The sequence below is a fragment of the Pholcus phalangioides genome, unplaced genomic scaffold (assembly GCF_987345545.1).
Source record: "Pholcus phalangioides strain wild (caught in Gottingen) unplaced genomic scaffold, Ppha-v1.0 ptg000022l_1, whole genome shotgun sequence".
NCBI lineage: Eukaryota > Metazoa > Arthropoda > Arachnida > Araneae > Pholcidae > Pholcus > Pholcus phalangioides.
In genome coordinates this window covers 25,735,545-25,754,611 of record NW_028301615.1, presented here as the reverse complement: position 1 = coordinate 25,754,611, position 19,067 = coordinate 25,735,545, and the positions used below count along the sequence as shown (strand labels likewise).

At 40.0% G+C, this 19,067-nt stretch overlaps 2 protein-coding genes across 2 annotated transcripts in view; one reads left to right on the top strand and one right to left on the bottom strand.

Annotated features, from left to right (window-relative positions):
- Window positions 1–5,883: 5,883 nt before the first annotated feature.
- Window positions 5,884–9,848, top strand: LOC149070082 (uncharacterized). Its single transcript, XM_089249686.1, has 2 exons — window positions 5,884–7,521; window positions 9,054–9,848. The coding sequence occupies exons 1-2, from the start codon at window positions 6,022–6,024 to the stop codon at window positions 9,720–9,722; spliced, it is 2,169 nt and encodes a 722-aa protein (XP_089105812.1). The 5' UTR covers window positions 5,884–6,021; the 3' UTR covers window positions 9,723–9,848.
- Window positions 9,849–11,551: 1,703 nt separating this feature from the next.
- The window catches only part of LOC149070081 (DDB1- and CUL4-associated factor 7-like), a 29,722-nt gene continuing 22,206 nt past the window's right edge, over window positions 11,552–19,067 (bottom strand). The window contains exon 9 of the mRNA XM_089249687.1: window positions 11,552–13,551. Within this exon, the coding sequence (XP_089105813.1) occupies window positions 13,546–13,551 (6 nt within the window). The 3' untranslated portion in view covers window positions 11,552–13,545. The remainder of the gene's footprint in view (window positions 13,552–19,067) is intronic.

The window sequence follows — 19,067 nt, the reverse complement described above, 5'->3', positions numbered from 1 at the left end:
AGTGAATGAAACCGGGCCGCGGGCTTGCCAAGGTTGAGAATCACTGACCTAAAGTGTGTGCGAGCATGTGAATGACTGAATCGTGTGCGAACATGTGCATGACTGAATCGTGTGCGAGCATGTGAATAACTGAATGAGTGGCGCGAAGCTTGTGGGGCAGGGCATGTCAATTACCAAAAGAGTGACCTAGAGCGTGTGAATGACTGAATCGTGTGCGAGCATATGAATGACTGGATTGTGGACGAGCATGTGAATGACTGGATTGTGTGCGAGCATGTGAATGACTGAATGGGTGACGCAAAGCTTGTGGGGTAGCGCATGTCAATTACCAAAAGAGTGACCTAAGGCGTGTGGTGACCAAAACAGTGTGCACGCATGTGAATGACCGTATGCAATTGTATGTAGAGTCACCGAAACAGCATACAAGCCAGTGACGTCTTAACGCATGGGCCCACCCGGTCACGGTCCGAGAGCTTCAGGAGAAAAGGACCTCACAAAATGTGATCCGGTTGAAATTTTCTAGAATTCACAAGGTAGGGCCTCTGAAAAACCACTTGGCCCGGGGGCCCATGATGCTCTTAAGACGGCTCTGGTGCAAGTATGTGGTGGCCAAAATGGTGTGCAAGCATGTTAATGGCCAAAGGAGTGTCATAGAGAGTGTGTGAACAAGAGAGTGACCAAAAGAAGGACTTAAAAGACATGGTCATATTTACAGGTGAGTGGCTAAGCGGGTTATAGCACAGGGTAGCGAATTCCAGGGATGAATGGTCAAGAAAATTAAATTACAATGAAAGAAAGGCGGCAAAATTCGGGTAGCCCGAATATTCGGTAGCCCAGGTGGCAAACCCATAAATACGCCTCTGGTAAAAGTATGCATATAGAGTATACTGTGTATACAGCAAGGGTGAACAACCTTTACGAGAATGCGAACCACTTCATTGATTTGCGAACGTGTCGCGGGCCACTTTAGTGATCTAGGAATGTACTGCAGGCATAGCTCTACATGTCAAAAGGGGGTGGCTGACGGGGCTCCAGTCCGAAAGCCCGTGACAATTACCATACTTTTTTTGTTTTTTTCCACGCTATAAATCCACCATAGAAGGGGCCCATGAAAGTCTGGCTCGAAGGACATTGTTATAGGTTGTGGGAGCCGTGGCCGCGTTCCACTTGAGTCATGTTGAAGTGATCGTCTTGAGTGATGTGGAACTATGCCGCGGGTAACGTAAGTCATATGGAACTGCACCACGGGCCGCTAATCTGCTCTGGAACCCTGCCACACGTCAGTGATTTGTAAATATGCCGCAGGTCACTCTGGTGGTCTGTAAATGTGCCGCGAATCTCTTAGGTGATCTGGAAATGCGTCACGGGCCCCTTGTTTAGTGCTCTGCAACTGTGTAGCGAGTCACTCAATGATTTGCAAATATGCCACGGGTCACTTAAATGATCTGTAAATGTGTGACTTAGTTATCTGATGTTGCCCGCGACCTCAAACCTAGTTTTGTTAAAATCAAGTCTAATATATATAAAAAAACGAATTAGCGGGACATTAAAAGACCACTTATGTGACTAGTGGCTCAGTTCCGCATCATTTAAGTGACCCGTGGCACATTTGCAGATCACCCAAGTGAGCCCCGGTGCAGTTCCTGATTGCTAAAATGACTCTTGGCAGGTACATTTATAGACACACTTAAGATTTAAGTGATCAGCGGTGCAATTCCATATTACTCAAATGGCCTGGGGCACATTCCCAGATCATTTGAGCGGTCTCCAAAAGGCGGCCCGGATTTCAACCTATTATTTTTAGATTTGATACATTTTTGAATTTTAAATATAAATTTGTTTGTACAGTTCATGCCTACAATTGTTTACTTAATACCCAACAACCAATCCCCATTTGTTACTAGGCAGAAATAATTGATAATTGATAAAAACTCATTACCACAAAACATTTCTGAAAACTCTATTGCAAGAAACATTGTTAGAAATGCATGGTTTGTGGAGGCAGTGTTTTGAAAGCCTATTGGAGCAAGAGTCATTGTTCAAAGTTCATTGTTGCATGTGAAGCATTGGCAAAAGTTTATTGTTGCATGTGAGGCATTGGCGAAAGTTTATTGTTGCAAGGACAATCATTAAAAGCATATTGTTGCAAGGACAATAATTAGAAGCATATTGTTGCAAGGACAATCATTAGAAGCATATTGTTGCAAGGACAATCATTAGAAGCATATTGTTGCAAGGACAATCATTAGAAGCATATTGTTGCAAGGACAATCATTAGAAGCATATTGTTGCAAAAATCACTATCGAAAACGTATTCGAAAGGAACGAAGATGTCTATCTTCGCTCCATCCCCATCCGAAGATATCTACTTCGACTTTATTTGCAGCTGAAGATGCCTGCATCCGCTCCATTGGAATCTGAAGATGTCTGCCTACGCTCCATTCACATCTGAAGATATTTATTTCAGTTTCATTTGCAGCTGAAGATGCCTGCATCCGCTCCATTGGAATCTGAAGATGTCTGCCTACGCTCCATTCACAGCTGAAGATATTTATTTCAGTTTCATTTGCAGCTGAAGACACCTTTCTTCACTCCATTCGAATCTGAAGGCTTTCGCACCTCAACAGCTGAAGATATTTACTTCAGCTTCATTTGCAGCTGAAGACACCTTTCTTCACTCCATTCGAATCTGAAGGCTTTCACACCTCAACAGTTGAAGATATTTACTTCAGCTTCATTTGCAGCTGAAGATATTTACTTCAGCTTCATTTGCAGCTGAAGGTATTTACTTCTGTTTCATTTGCAACTGAAGATGCCTGCTTCCACTTCACAGCTGAAGATATCTACTTCGGCTTCATTTGCAGCTGAAGATGCCTGCTTCCACTTCATTCACAGCTGAAGATATCTACTTCGGCTTCATTTGCAGCTGAAGATGCCTTCCTTCACTCCATTCGAATCTGAAGTTGTCTGCCTACGCTCCATTCACAGCTGAAGATATTTACTTCGGCTTCATTTGCTGAAGTTGCCTGCTTCCACTCCATTCACAGCTGAAGATATCTACTTCAGCTTTATTAGCAGCTAAAGATTCCGGCATCCGCCCCATTCGAATCTGAATATATCTGCCCACGCTCATAGGCGGAGATAGACTTAAAAGTCTGGGGGGGGGGCGGGCACGGTCATTATTGCTAGGGGGGCACGATGATGATGATGTCAATTCATATGTACATATTAGTCGACTCCACTTTTGACGCTGGGGGGGTCAATGCCCTCCCCCGCCCCCACCCTGTATCTCCGCCCATGCCTACGCTTCATTCACAGCTGAAGATGTCTGCCTTTACTCAAGCGAGGATCCGGGGGGGGGGAAGAGACAATTGCCCCTTCCAAGAGCGGTATAATATAGAAAAATTTGTCTGTCCCGTAAAATAGGGGATGATTCAAAGAATTTACACAAATAGCCCCTTCCCCCTTCAGCTTCGGCACATCGCCCTGGATCCGGGGAGTCTCTACTAATGAAAATTAATTCGATGACGATAACATGCATATTCATTTTAAAGGTACTGTACCCTTTGTACTAACCAACTTCTTGTTCAGTCGCATGTGAAGAAAGAGATCCGAAATGTTGGTTCAATTATTAAGTATTATTTTTTTTAGCGATAATCATCCCTGGATAAAACATAACAAGATGTTGCTCGTCTTGATACTCATTCAGACTCACGAAGCTGCTGGACAAACAGACTTCGTTGCTTTCTTTGTTGACGACAAATATCATATTTATTTGCAAGAAAATAGATTTACGTCAAACAGTTCGTATCCATTCAAAGGGAGGAAGAAGAAACTAATATCTCTAAGGATCAGTGGCTCTTAAACTATGGGTCACGTGGGTCGGTGGTTCTCAGCCTGGCGACATGTTGGGAGAGGACAACATATATGAGGGAAAGGAGCTTTGCCCGTTAGTTTTTCCTGTTCTTTCATAACGTTTCTCCGATTTTTGAATTTAAATATCTTGGCGAATATTGCACTTGAAAATATGGATTTTTTTTTTCTGCTGGCCTCGGGAAAGACAGGGTTACAACTTTCTAATTGGAAGTTAGAGAACAATGGGGACCGCGTAAAAATTACGATTTTTTTTATTTTGTTACACATTGTATTTTCACTCTCAATACTGGTACACAGTAATTTTTTAACGCCCGTTGATCATTTTTTAAACTGGAATTGTACCTCTACAACGAACGATTGATGAGATAAAAGCCGCATTAGCACTTACAGGACACCCTGTACCATAACAGACACCTTCAGTAACGGACAATTATTGAATTACGTCGATGGGACTCGATGTATTTTACTATCCATTAACGGACAGTCCTCGTTAGGGGACAAAATTTTCCAGTCCTACAGGTGTCCGCTATCGAGATTTTCTACCAAAAAATGTCAAAGTGAATGAACAAGGTGGATATATTCCCCCTTTTTAGTAGAAACGAATAGCTTTACATTATAATTTTCCCCCAAAATATTCCCATTGGAACAAACCCTGTTGCATAATCGGATAGAGCTCATCCCAAAGATTCAGAAACCGTTGAGAAATGAATTTCGAAACAAAAGGAAAAATGTTCCCGTTTGAAAATAAGCTCCTCAAATGCTCTTTCTGCGTCACTGATTTGGTAGAACAAACAGTTCTCATGCGTCTTTATTTCTTTCTTTTCAAATCGAGCGCAACTCTAGTCTATCGCCCTGGACAATTTACGTCGGAAGTGTGAGTGTGGGTATCCAAAACAGTCTGAGTGCGTGTCTAGTATTGTGCGTAAGTTTTTAGTGCAGCCATCTATATTTAAAGTTGTGAGTGAAGTGTAATGATTGAATATTTGTACCGTTTGTAGGAATTTGCTCTCTGTGGCAAGACTTTTAAACATGGAGATCGGCTCTCATATTCGCGCCTCAAAAAATCCCATGGGTCTTTCTTTCTTTCAATCCGAGCGCAACTCAGGTCTATCGCCATGGGCAATTTACTACCTAGTGAGTTATGCCGGAAGTGTATGTGTGTGTACTTAACAGTCTGAGTGCTTATCTAGCGTTGTGTTTGAGTTTTCTGTGCTTCCATCTATATTTCTGAAGTGAAGTGTATTTCTGATCGGCTGATCGGCTCGCATTCGCGCTTCGATGTTGAGAACCATGGAAAACCAACTTCAGCGGACCCCATTGCGGTACCAGTAGGGTTCGAACCCGGGACCTCGCGATGCAAGTCCGTCACTAAGTCCCATGGGCCACAAAGTTGATGTTGTTGTTGACATTGAGTCGTGGCTGAAAAAGGTTAAGAGCCCCTGAGCCAGATCATATATGCTCAACCCATGACCCCCTGGCCGAATGTGGCCCTCGTAGTCATCCGATTTGGCCCGTAACCTCAAAATTAATTTTGTAAAAATGAACTAAGCGGCATTCACAGATCACTTGAGTGATATAAAGTGCTTGGTTGAGGCCAAAAACCCATAGTGCCGAAACATTCTTGCTCGTGCAATATAAACCGAATACCGAAAGGGTGAGTGAATAAACGAAAACGTTCTCTTCAGCAACATTAGCATATTCACTCACTTGAAGCTCAAAGCAAATACGAAATAATGAGGGGGGGGGGGTGTAATACACTAATTATCACCTCACAAAATTTGCTAACGAATTTTGTACTGCAAGGATTTCCCAATTTTCGTCTGAAGGGAGATGAACGAATGAAATAGGGGATCGCGCAATCAACGCGTTACCGGTCCAAATGGTAAACCTGAGCATACAAAAGTATCCCTCAGCTGCTTGTTATTTAAACTTACATGTTGTTAGTATTCCCCTTTCCTTTCATCCCAGATATTTACTTGTTGCGATCAGAGGAGAGGTCGTCCGACGTCTTGATATAATTCTCTGAATTTGATTTCGAGTAGAAAGTATGGAGAGTTGAAACGATGAATTGTCGTCAATAATGTCTTACGTAACCCGTCTGAAACCGGTAAGCCTCATAAGACAGCGCATCGCGACGAAATAATAATGGCCGAAGAAACGCATCGCAACTCGCAGAAAGTGATTTGGATCGGTCTTTGGAAGACGGCGAGATATCTCGTGCCGGTGCTCATCGTACTTACCTTGCTGAATTACTTACAGGTGTACAGTATCTCGGAGATATCTAAAGCAATTTTCGTGCGTGAAACCAAAAGGCCTAAAGGAGCTGCAACATCCACTGATCGATCCGAGTATCTCATCGATACGCCGGGATGCCGGATACCGAAGTTCGATCCTTTCCATCCCAGCGTAGCCGCGTATTACAAAAATATAACTGGCGAACTTGGCAAGTGTTACAAAGATAGGTACCTGTGGATAGACGGAAACCGCATCTACGTTAATGCCACCCTAGTGAAGAAGGATTTCAACACAACGAGGTTGAAATGTTTTTATCAACCCATAAGAAGACCCAAAGACGATAAGTCACTCACGAAGTCGGTGGATCTAGTCACCAATGTTCTGCCGCAGATAGAACTGGATCTCGGTGCCCCGATGACCGAGGAATTCGTGCGGGTCACCTGCTATTCCAAGGAGACGAGCTTCATGATCTTCGAAGATTACCTCGCCTTGGCGATCCTGAAGCCCGAGGTAGAAATCCCCCGCACCAAAGCCGCGACAGACGCCCTGTCCGAGCAGCCTCTGAACGTGATCCTGTTGGCCATCGATTCCGTTTCGAAGCTGAACTTCATACGACAGTTCCCAAAGACCCACGAGTTCTTGAAGGAAGTCGTGCAGCCCTTCGAGTTCAACGGCCACACGAAGGTCGCCGACAACACCTTCGTCAACATCGTGCCCTTGCTGACGGGCCGATTCGTGTCCGATTACCGCAGTTCGAAGAACATGTACAACACGTACTACGACGATCTGGATTTCGTGTGGAAGGAGTACGCGCGAGCCGGATATCGGACCCTGTACGCTGAAGACTATCCCGATTGGGGGACGTTCGTGTACCTGAAGAAAGGTTTCCTGAAACCACCCACGGACTATTACGCTCGACCGATCGTCCACGCGGTCGAATCGACTGACTGGAGAGCAAAACGCGGTACTTATTGCTTCGGTTACATTTCGGAGCCCGAGTTCTATTACGACTATCTGATGAGGTTTGCGAAAGTCATGGATAAGAGACCGTTCTTCGCTTTCACGTTCGTCTCGAGGATCTCGCACAATTACCTGAACGAGGCAAAATATCTCGACGAGCCCACCTTCCAGCTCTTCCGCAACCTGCATGAATCGGGTGTCTTGAACAGGACCGCCGTGATTTTCTTCAGTGACCACGGAATCCGGTTCGGGGGCATCCTCAACACTTACATCGGCAAAATCGAAGAAAGGATGCCGTTCATGTTCCAGTATTATCCGAAATGGTTTTTAAAGAAACATCCAGATGCGGAGCGAAGTCTGACAGTTAATCAGTTTCGTCTGACAACCCCGTTCGATGTCCATAAAACGATGCAGGATATATTAGTTCGATCACTCAAGGGTCGACGTAAGGTAAATGTCTTCAAGGCCAGTGTTCAATTTAACGAAATTCACACTCGTTAGGTTACCAGTATAAAAGCAATGTGTGTAGCTTATAATACTCTATATCTTGCTGATTTTTGTTTTGCAATTTCTTCTCCAAATTAGTCATTTTATAAGCAATGTAGACAGAAACTTCCCAAAAAAAAAACAACAACAACTGAATATTATTATACTTTTGATCCGTAGGCAGACACGTCGTGCCACTGGCCCACAAAAGAAAATTTTCCCACACCGGGCCTCCTGGGTGAGAGCTAGGTATCCTAACCACTACACCACGTGGGAATTGTCATAGTTCTGACTTTTTAGGCAATGGTTTAAACAACAAATGCTTTTAAAATATCCGAGTTTTTTTAAGAAATATTTTTGGTTACAAATGAGCTTTAAAGCGCTTGCTCTTGACAATAGTGACTTATAAGCAATACTCTTAGCAACTATGCGTTTTTAGCAATGCTCTTAGCAACAATTATTTATAAATGCTCTTGACAACAATTGTTTATAAATGCTCTTGACAACAATTGTTTATAAATGCTCTTGACAACAATTGTTTTTTTTTAAATTCTCTTGACAACAATTGTTTTTTAAAATGCTCTTGACAACAATTGTTTATTAAATGCCCTTGACAACAATTGGTTTTTAAATGCTCTTTGCAACTGTGGATTTTACAAGTTTTTTTGGCAACCGTGGATTTTACGTAAGCTTTTGGCAGCTGTGGATTTTACGTAATTCTTTTGGCAACTGTGACTTTTTAGCGATGCTCTTGGCGGCTTTGACTTTTTAGCGACGCTCTGGAAGCAACGTCTTTTGAATGAGGTTTTTGATGCCAGTGACTTTTGATTTTCTTGGTAACAGGATTTCTGAATGATACTTCTGCCAAACAGTGGTTTTCAAGCGATGTACTTGGCAACAGTGACTTTTGAAGGGAATTTGATACTCTTGGTAAATGTAGGTTTCACACACACACACAAGTGATGCTCTTGGCAAAAATAGCTTTCCATTGATACCCATGGCAAAAGTAGCTTTCCATTGATACTCTTGGCAACAGTGACCTTTCAGCAATGATCATATCGTAATTTGGAACATTACGTGTTTTCTTAAGCAACTATGTTGGTGACAGATGCTTTCAAGAATGATGACCTTGTGAGCAATCACTTTATAAGTGATACTCTTAACGACAATGATGACTTTTTGGAATGCTTTCACTTACAACGAAGTCTTGTTTTTGAAGAATGATGCATCAACACTGATTTTCCAATGGTTTCAACCAAAATGACTTTAAAAAAAAATGGTTTTTTGCGAACAATAATATTTTCAACTGATTCCGGCAACTAGAATCAATCAGCAACATTAACAAATGAAGGATAGTAATTCGGGGGGGGGGGGGGTGTTATTTAATAATTTCTTTTTTTATTGTTATTCGTTTTCTTGCAAATAATTCTTAGTAACAGTAACTTTTGAGCGATGGTCTTACTTACAGTGAATTTTTTTGTCACTTTATTTTTCAGGAAAACTTCACCGGGTATGGCCAAAGTCTGTTCAAGGAAATATCTCCGAAAAGGACTTGCAAGGACGCCAAGATCCACCCTCACTGGTGCACGTGCCACGATCGCAAAGAGATGCCAAAAACGGACATAAGAACAGTGCAGGCCGCTTGGACCATTATACAAACCATCAACGACTGGACGAACAGCACGTTTCGAGAGAGCCTCTGCTCAGAATTTTACATGGCTGAAATCATTGATGCCTACGTCTCGTCTCCATCACGAGAAGAAGTCGACAGCAATCCCGACGTCGACGATCTCGAGTTTAAAGCCCTAGAATACTTCAAAGCAACAATGGACGACATAGTCGAGGAAGAGAAAGGGCCACTGCGTTCCAGTGACGTCAAGTGGTCGTTAGAGACCTATCTGGTAACCGTCAGAGTCAATCCCGGGTCAGGCGTGTTCGAAGGCACTCTCGTGAACATGGGTGGCGAGTTCGTCGTGTTGGGCGACATCAGCAGAGTCAACAGGTACGGGGATCAGTCGTGGTGCGTCGATGATCAGACTCTCAAGAAGTATTGCTATTGCAAAACCCCGAAGAAATACGAACCAAATAACCGACCCGCTAGGCCGTGGAAGCATCCGGGTGACGTCATTGTCGCAAACACGGTTAATTTGACAATCTCTAGGTGATTAATCAACGAGATCCCGGTTACCAATTTGGAGCAGGACTCGCACTTAGGAACGGACCTAAGTATTTTGCGGCCAAGTGCAACAAAAACAGCTTTTCGGCCCTCTGAAATTAATTTTTTCATTCCTCCCCCCGTGTTCGTGGGCACCCTGGTGCACCAAAGGTTCACACTGACATGCGAGCAGTGCTATCCGAAAATATTATTTCGAGTTGTATTTTCATTCCTCTCCCAAATTTTAAGGTGTAGTTTTGGGGAAAAAAAGGGCTATTTTCTTATGAAAACAGAGAAATAGGTCCATTAAAAATTTACCTAAAATTTGAAGGAGTATGTTCACTCCTCGATGAAAGTTGGAGTGAAATTGAATTTTGATGCGTATTGGCGGACGCTGCACCCGAGAATGACTGTCGAACTACTTTTTCATGTTAATAAGAAAACCATTTGGCAATAAATTTGGACAACAGTGCCTGCTGCCCTGGAAGCACTGAAAAATCAGGCACAACACTAAATACTCACTCAGACTGTTAGGTACAAACTCACACTTCTAGCACAATTCATTTATTAGTGAATTGCCTATGGCGATAGTTCGGAGTTGTACTTGGTTTGAAAGAACGAAAATGCCCGCCGTGCCCAGCGAAATAATTACAAGTGCGCCTCTGAGTCCACTGCTCTATTATATCTTTATGCAGGGAACCATAGGACTGCCGTGGCTAAACAACCGCTCATATTCCCAGGTCCGCAACTGGATACTCTTTCAGCCGCAGGCATTTTGCCTTCCCCCGTGTAATTTTTAATAATTGATTGAGGGAAGAACTTAGTGCCCGTCCCTCCTTTTAGTCCAGCACCCGGAGCCATGGACGGAAATACGGGGAGGAGGCATTGTTTCCCCACCCTCCAGCGTCAAAGGCGAAGCGGCCTACATATATATGAACTGATATCATTATCATGCCCTCTCGCAGATATTTCAAGTTCACCTCTGCTTGTGCCCGGAACACAAGATCCATCCGCGCACTCGTCCCCTTGGCATATTTATGGTTGTCATAATTTTTTTCATTTTCGTCCTTTTTTCATTTCGAGCGTCCTCTTACATTTTAGTTTTAAATTCACTCTTTTGCCCTTTTTTCCCCCACTCTGAAAAGCATATATATCTCTTCATTAACATGAGTGTTTGTGTTTACCACGCTTTGACCAATCACCGTCGAAATTTACAGAATACAAGAACCCAAATTTCAAGCAAGCAGCAGAAACGAAACTAACTACGGCCCAGCTTGCTATAATAGGATATTACGAAAGACGGAAAAAGCAGCTCTAGAGGAAGAAAACCGCGATGTTCATTTTAAGAATATCATTGTTCACCAGCATATAATGTAGGGTTACCAGACGTCCTCTTTTAGGAGGGCATCTATTCCTATACCACCCAAAAGGGGGGGGGGGAATTCAAACACCATCTGTTATCAAAGTAAAAAAAAAAAAAAAAAAATGGTTATTGATCGATATATTGAAGGAGGGGGAAAATAAAACAAGTCTCTCTTGGCTCGTCATTGACGAAATATGAGAGTTTTAAAGACGCGAGAGATTTTAAGAGATACCTCGTTAATACCGCCTCGCCCTGAACAAAAAAAAGCTCCATCTCCACGTATGTATCCAAGTTCAACCTCATAAGAGCTTGTGACAGATATCCAGATTCCAGGAGCAAATAATTTCTTGTGTTAAAATAAAAAGCTGCCTATAATTTATTTTTCAGCGCTGTGCATCTATACACAGAGAAGTATTTATACACAGTCCGATAGTTAAATAATGAGACTGATGTCACAAAACAAAAAGAAACCAATATACAAGGATTGTACGTGATTTTTATTCGAAACATATTTCCTTTGTGCATCTATACAGCGAGTGGCAAGATCTAACAAAGACTGCAATGATATCGTCAAATCTTCATCGTCATACGAAAATTGCATTATAGTACGGCCTGATGTCACAATCGTTTAGATTTCTTCAACATCGTTCAAAATGCGCCCTCCCAATGACAACTGTTAAGGTAAGGAGCGACAAATAATCGGATAGGGAGGAATCAGGATAGATGAATGAGCACATACACGACACACACACACTTTCATTTTTTACCAAAAATTTCTCAGTCGAACGGGCACATTATCATAAAGCAATGACCAACTGCTGAACACTAGTATTAGACAGGGAGAATTCTCTTCTATGGTCGTTTTAGATGACGCTCCAGCAAAGTTGTGAAAAATTTCCTTTCTGTAGTAGAAACTCACTAACATTGTCTTTAATTCTGAAGACATTTTTTTTTTCTTTTGACGGGATTGTGGCTTTTTTTGACACTTTAATGTTTAGTTGCAGGACTATAGAGGAAAACACCATGTTTTTTTCCTGCCAAAACTCCATTTATGAAGTTATTTCATTGGACATAGTTTACATGTTGAACATAGTGATCATCAGACAAATAGGATCTTGTCATCAGACAAATAGGATCTTGTCATCAGACAAAATATATGGCACAGAAACAGTAATGTGCCAACGAATTGAATTTTCAATTCGCATGCCATCATTCTCAGTCAAGCAATAATCTTTTTTCGTAATTGTTTTTTGACTTTCGAATGACTTTCTCATTGTCAACGAAACTAGACGTTCAAGTCTGGATGATTCTTCAGTAGTTTCAAACTGATCTTCGAGAATCATCAATCTTTTTATATCCCTTCTTTGACTTATGTCACGAGTTTCTCATTGCTAACAGTATCAGCCTGAATGGTTCAACTGTTCCAACACCGCGCAACTTCTTACTTCTAAGTATATTTTCTGTTCTCTTCTATTTGTGTGAGTTTCTCATTGCCAACAGAAATTCGACATCAAAGCCTGGATTCTTCAATCGTGATTTAACGCCAGTTTTGAATCTTCAAAATTTTTCTGATGAGTTTGTGTTTGGCCAACATTCCAAGCTTGAATTCATCTTTATTACCTTCTGAATCGTCGACCTTCTTGCATCCCTTCAACTGTGACTTTAGTGATGAGTAGTTATTTTTTGCCACAATAAACTGTATGTTGAAACCAGGATTATTATTTTAACATCACTTTTGAATCGTCAATTTTGCTGCATCCATTCTTATACTTTTGAGATGAGGTTCTCATTGCCAAAGAAATTGGAAGCCTGACTTCCAATTCCTTCAACATTTTTTGAATCGTCGATCATCTTGTATCCCTTGACCCCAACTTTTCTGATGAGTTCTCCCTTTGCCAACAAATATCCTAGACTTCTAGGATTCTTCTATTGTTTCAACCCCATTTTTAAATCAGCAATCTTCTTATATCTGTTCATTCACTTTTGTGATGTGTTTCCTCTTAGCCAATGATCCAAATCTGAATAAATCTTCAATAGCTTTAACACAATTTTTAAGTTATCGATCTTCTTACATTTGTGAGTTTCCCTTTGCAGACAGAAATCAGCCAAGCGAATTGATCTTGATTGTTTCACCAAACACACTTTTGAATCATGTGTATCACTTAGATATTTTTATCTGATAGACCAATATATCCCTATAAAATTCTCTCTCCAACTGTCTCACTTGCATTTTTTTTCTCAAGTTTAAAACACATTTAGATGCACCATGCCACTTACGTAACAACATGCTCTCTTGAGTCATATGGAATTTCACTTTCCAGTTATGTGGAAAATATTGCAGAGTCGCCGGTATATAGATGAATGTTGATAATGTGAATGACGAGAGTTGCTTCCCAGATGAAGTTTTTTATTTCAGCCGCAATAAAGTCAAGTCTCTTTATTTAATTTTCGGACTGTATATATTTCTGGTTCAGAGCTACGGGGTAAATAGAAATAAAAATTTTGAAACACTTTATAAAGAAAACAATTTTTACAATTATTAGATCTTTTATTGATCAGAAAAAAAAAAAAATTTAAATAAGGACACATCACATCCAAATAATTTTATAGTATTCATTATATAATTTTATTAAAAACAAAAAAATGAACACATCATCAAAAATCGACATAAGTACAGAAGGCAAAATTAATACTGAACCAAAAAAAAAGAACCAGTTATGAAATATTCGATAGCTCTAAATTCTTATCGTAATATTATATCACCAAAAACAAATCATTCGATGAAGTCTAAAAAGATGTTTTGCTGCATATTTCTGCACAAGGATTTTGTCAAACACATTCATATTTACACAGATCCCTGCTATTTAGAATCGTTTCACTGAATTTCATACAGCATTGAAAATTTCATGGATTTTCTTACTTCCAAGCGCAGAATCACAAAACGTTCATCCCTACATAGATTCCCCTCTTAAGTGCACTCTCATCAAGGACATGCAGAGACAATCCATGCATATTGACACAATGGTTTTTGGCCATACACGTCAGGTCCATACTATGTATACAACAAGACTAATTGACAAGGATGAGTTCTCATCATAATCTCTATTTGGTACAGTTACATAAATCTTCCATCAGTAAGTAACCAGTGTGAGGTTTTTTTTTTTTGGGCAGGTTTTTTTCATTCACTGTAGTAATTGCATGTTCCTTTAGGGGTTCTTAACCTTTTGTGTTTTACAGCAGTGTTTCTCAAACTTTTTCAGCCCAGGTCCCCTTTGAACCATATTTTCTTCTCATGACTCCCGTTTTACACAGCCCCCCCCCCTCCTACCCTCATCATATAAGACCCTTGCTACTTATTGAATTTAATCAAACATAAATTTAAAAATTTTATAAATAAGATAGATCTCTGGAATCCTGGGCCAGGCACAGACACAGAAGGTGGGTGATCACTCCTCACAAGTAAAATCATATGGGCGAAATAGGTCTGCATAAATATGGGATGAACAAACCAACCCATACAATAAATTGAACCTCCGATACATCACCCTTGATCCATGCCATGCCTACCCTAGGCTAGGGTAGTAAGCTTCCTCCTTGTGGGGATTTTATGCATGGCTGTCTCAACATAGTTGGGCCCCATGCAAAGTGATGTGTGCATGTTCTGGGGGCCCTATGCTCAGCTGTAACTAGCAGCTTACATATTTACATTTGAAAAGCATAGTACCGGATCTCAATGTGCAGCCCCCCCCCCCCGCCATGACTGAGATGCCTCCTATCATATCCAAATGGGCACAATGGGTTAAGATGGCCCTGGTTCTATAAGGCTCTGCTAGAATCTGAAAGTTGTCTCAATTTTTCCCATCATGGGAAATTTTCACCTGAAAGCTTTATTCATTTACAGTTCTCTGCGGTGCCCCTTTTCACCCATGACACCCTTAGAATATCCCTGCACCGCAAGGAAACCATGTGGCCCCAGGTTGAGAACCACTAGCCAGATCAGGCATCTTCAATCTTTTACTGATTTTCACCCGTGCCCCCCCCTCAGAATATCCCAGAACTGCAGGGGGGGGGGGGCATATGGCCCCCAGGTTGAGAAATATTGTTCTACAGACCCCCTGCCCATGTCAATAAAATGAGGGTCACAGATTATAGTACTCAATATATAGCAATTTAAAACAATGAGGTGATTGAGAGAAATGTTATTTTCTCAGCCTATAACACATCAAGAAAGAGCAGGGTTCTGATCAAAATCTGCTCGATCATTCCCTGACTGAAATTCAAAAATTTCCCTGACCAAACAAAGGAAAATAATTCAAAATCTTATCCTTCCAAATGTTTTTTTGAGTCAAGATTCAAGTCATTTCTTTTCGCGGAATTTTTTATTGACTTTTGCCAAATACTTTACATTTCCCTTGACCATTTTTCACTTCCCTGACTTTCCAGGGAAATTCACTTTCCTGACTTTCTTGATATTAATGCAGAGATGAACTTTGAAAAGTAGTTTAGTCTCTGCCAGGAATTGAAGCCTAGTCCTCTTCCAATCCAGGCAAGCACTCTAACCAATATAAAATAGAGACACAACAATTTCTTTCCTTAGACACATACAGTAGTGTAATGCACAGAGTAGAGACACTGTAGCCTTCCTTAGCTCAGCGATAGGCCTTCGATTGGTAACAGAAGAGAGAAAAAGAGATGTTATTTTCTCAGCCCACAGCACATCAAAGAAAGACTTTCTGGATATTAATGTGGAGACAAACTTTAGAAAAAAAGAGGCACATTGGGCTTGAGCTTTGAAGACTTGATTTTTTGAATGTGTTTACATTGGAAGAGTGCTGGTGTTGGGAGGGATATGATTGAAGTGTTTATAATTTTCAACGGGATGGATAGGATGGGCCATGAGTAATTAATACAAGGTCAGTCAACTGCTTCAACAAGGGGACATCAGTATCCTCTAATAAGGGATAATTCTGGCTTGTGGTGTCGCAGGGAATTTTTCTATAATTACAGTTGTAAATAAATGAAACAGTTTAACCTTGGGACTGTGCATTCTAACACAATTGACATGTTCGAAAAGAAATATGATAAACATATTGGGATAAATCAAGAAGCTATTCATACTTAGATAAGACAACCTAAGTTTTTATAGGCAGCATACTTTATTTTGTCTCACTAATAATTTATTTTATTAGTTTTACTTCAGTGTGTATTTGTTTTCTTGTGGTAATTGCTCTTATTTTGGGTTGCTGCATTTTAGTTATATTTGATATCCATATTTTTCGTGGGCAATCTATTTTCAGTCACCTGGTTGGGCTTTTTGCCTATTGTGGTCTTTGTATTTGTATTAGAGTTCTATCTTCCTATAAACCAGTGTTTCCTAAAGTGGGCAACATCATCCCCTTCTAGGGTGGGGGGGGGGGGAAGAATGGTCTGGCGGCTGGAAGCTACAAGGCTATGGGATAAGGACCAAACACATCAGTCTTGGGCTGATCTCTCTGTGAGTATAATATGAGTGAGATCTTGTGGGCTGGATTGAAGAATGGGATGATGGAAGAAAAAGTTTATGAAATTATGGTGTAAACTAAGATATTCCAGTTTTGAACACTTATACATTGTCCAAAGTTGTAGCCAAAAATCAGTCAGTTATAGAGTTGAATAATTGATTAATTACAATTTTTTTCTACAGATTGATTAGAGAGTTGATGTTCCATAACAAATAAATTTAACACATACATCGTCCAGGAATAGGGTTAAACAAATAAAATAAAATTTTTGAAACAAAATAATCCTCAGATAAACATTAATGTACGTGGAGAGAACTAGATTTGATATAAAGGAAACCAAATTGTTCACGTGCTTACAGCTTCTCTAAAGATCTTAATTTGCCCTGATCTCTGTACAAAGAATCAAGATTTTTTTCTTACATATAACAATTAAAAGCTATTTAAAATCTTTCAAACTAGGAATTTCTGTTTCATCATTCAAACTACCATGTTTAGCCAAAAACCTTTGTATCCCAAAAGCTGCATCTGGACTTGACTCAGTATGACCTTTCAAAGGATTTTTAAATGAGTCAAAATCCTTTAAATAAAATTTGAAATATACATCATGAAATGAATAAAACATAATCAATATAATTACAAATTTCCATGGATAGAATAAATTTTAAACAATTTTTTCCCAGAGAAATTTCATTTACAATGGCTGAATAAATTCTGAATTCATACACTGGTACAAGGTGGACTGAAAGTTTTGTCATTTCCATTTAAAAATATGATCTACACTGTCTACTTGGTTTTGTTGTTTCAGGCACAAATCCTGCGTGGAAGATATCTCGGCAACAGGATAAGTCTAGTGGCTGAGTTCTATCGTTCATGCTGGTTTGAAAATTATCATCTTCAGATCAAAATAGCATTTAATCCACTACAAAGTGAAAAAGCTAATCTTCGTTTTCAATGTTCATTAGTTCAGTCAGCAGGGAATGAAAAATAGAAAAAAGTTTAGGTGTCAGCAAGAGGCATTCATATACAAAGGTTTTTTAACAGCTGGCTGATGTGAAGATATATTTTTGAAAAGAGAGAAAATTCAACTGCCCCTGCGGGGAATTCAACCCACGTCCTTTCACTTTCCGGGTGAACAGCCTAGATCACTAGACTACAGAGGCAATGATTATCTATCTTTCCCTGGAGCTCGTGTGCACTGAATGCGACCGTACATGGACGGTCGGACACAACAATTGCTGATGATGTGACCAGATGATGACTTATCCGAGGATGAAATCACTCTCCGCTATCCATACAAAGGTTTTAACAGCTGGCTGATGCAAAGATATATTTTTGGTTGAATATTCTCTTTCCAAAAATATATCTCCACATCAGCCAACTGTTAAAAATCTTTTTATGGATAGCGGAGAGTGACATCATCTTTGGCAGAGTCATAGAGAATTTTTTCCCCAAAAAAATCTGTCTAAAACAGTGTATTCATTGACTTATCAGGGACTTACAGATCCCTTTCCATGGTAGCAGACACGCTGACATAATTTCTGATAATTTTGTGTTGTCCTTAATTCAGTTCTCATACATAAAGAAATTAGGTACAATTTTCTATTTTGTAGTTGCCATGGTGACTTTCATTATATTTATCTAAATATAATGAAACATCAGGTTTTTCCAAAATGAAGATGAGGATTTCCCTGCAATATTTATAAAAATTACTGTATTTCCCTCCATATAATCTGTGGATCATCTGTTAAAAAAAGTGATTTAAACATTAAAAAAAATGCAGATTATCTACCACTGTGGACAATCTATAGAAAATGATGTTATCAGCCTGATGAGTATTCTGATGAGTCTGAATTTGAAAGTTTTTGATTGAACTGTAAATTATGTTTTGTGTGTAAATAATGCTATTTTTTCATGAATAAATTTCATTAATTGATATATGGATTGATTATTGAAACACGAGGTAAGTTTAATTACCATTTTTAAAATCCTACAGATAATACGGCACTACAGATTATGTTTTTTTCCTTTCTTCAAATTTCGCATGCGGATTGTGTGCCACTGCGGGTTATACACAGGAAAATACAAATGACAGAAAAATATTCAGCATACAATGATGTAAGAACAAGTTAATTATTTTTTTTTATCCAAGCTCATTGACCCCCCTTCCCATGAAACCTCTCCAAGGACACTCAAGGGGTAAATGGACCCCTGGTTAAGAGACCCTGCTTTAGGAAGACCATATCAGACTCTACCACATTTCCAAGCAAATAAAAAAACTTTCAGCACACTCTCAATACATTTTTCTCTTATTTACATACAAACACATGCACGCACAACAGTTAAAATGACCGATTGCAAAAACCCCACATATGCACTCAACCATTAATCCACATCACACATGATATTTTTTTTTATGAATTCAAAAATTTTTTTTTCTTCCTCTTCTTCAGCCAGCAATACAAAGTTCATTCAAGAAGTACAAAAAAGATCC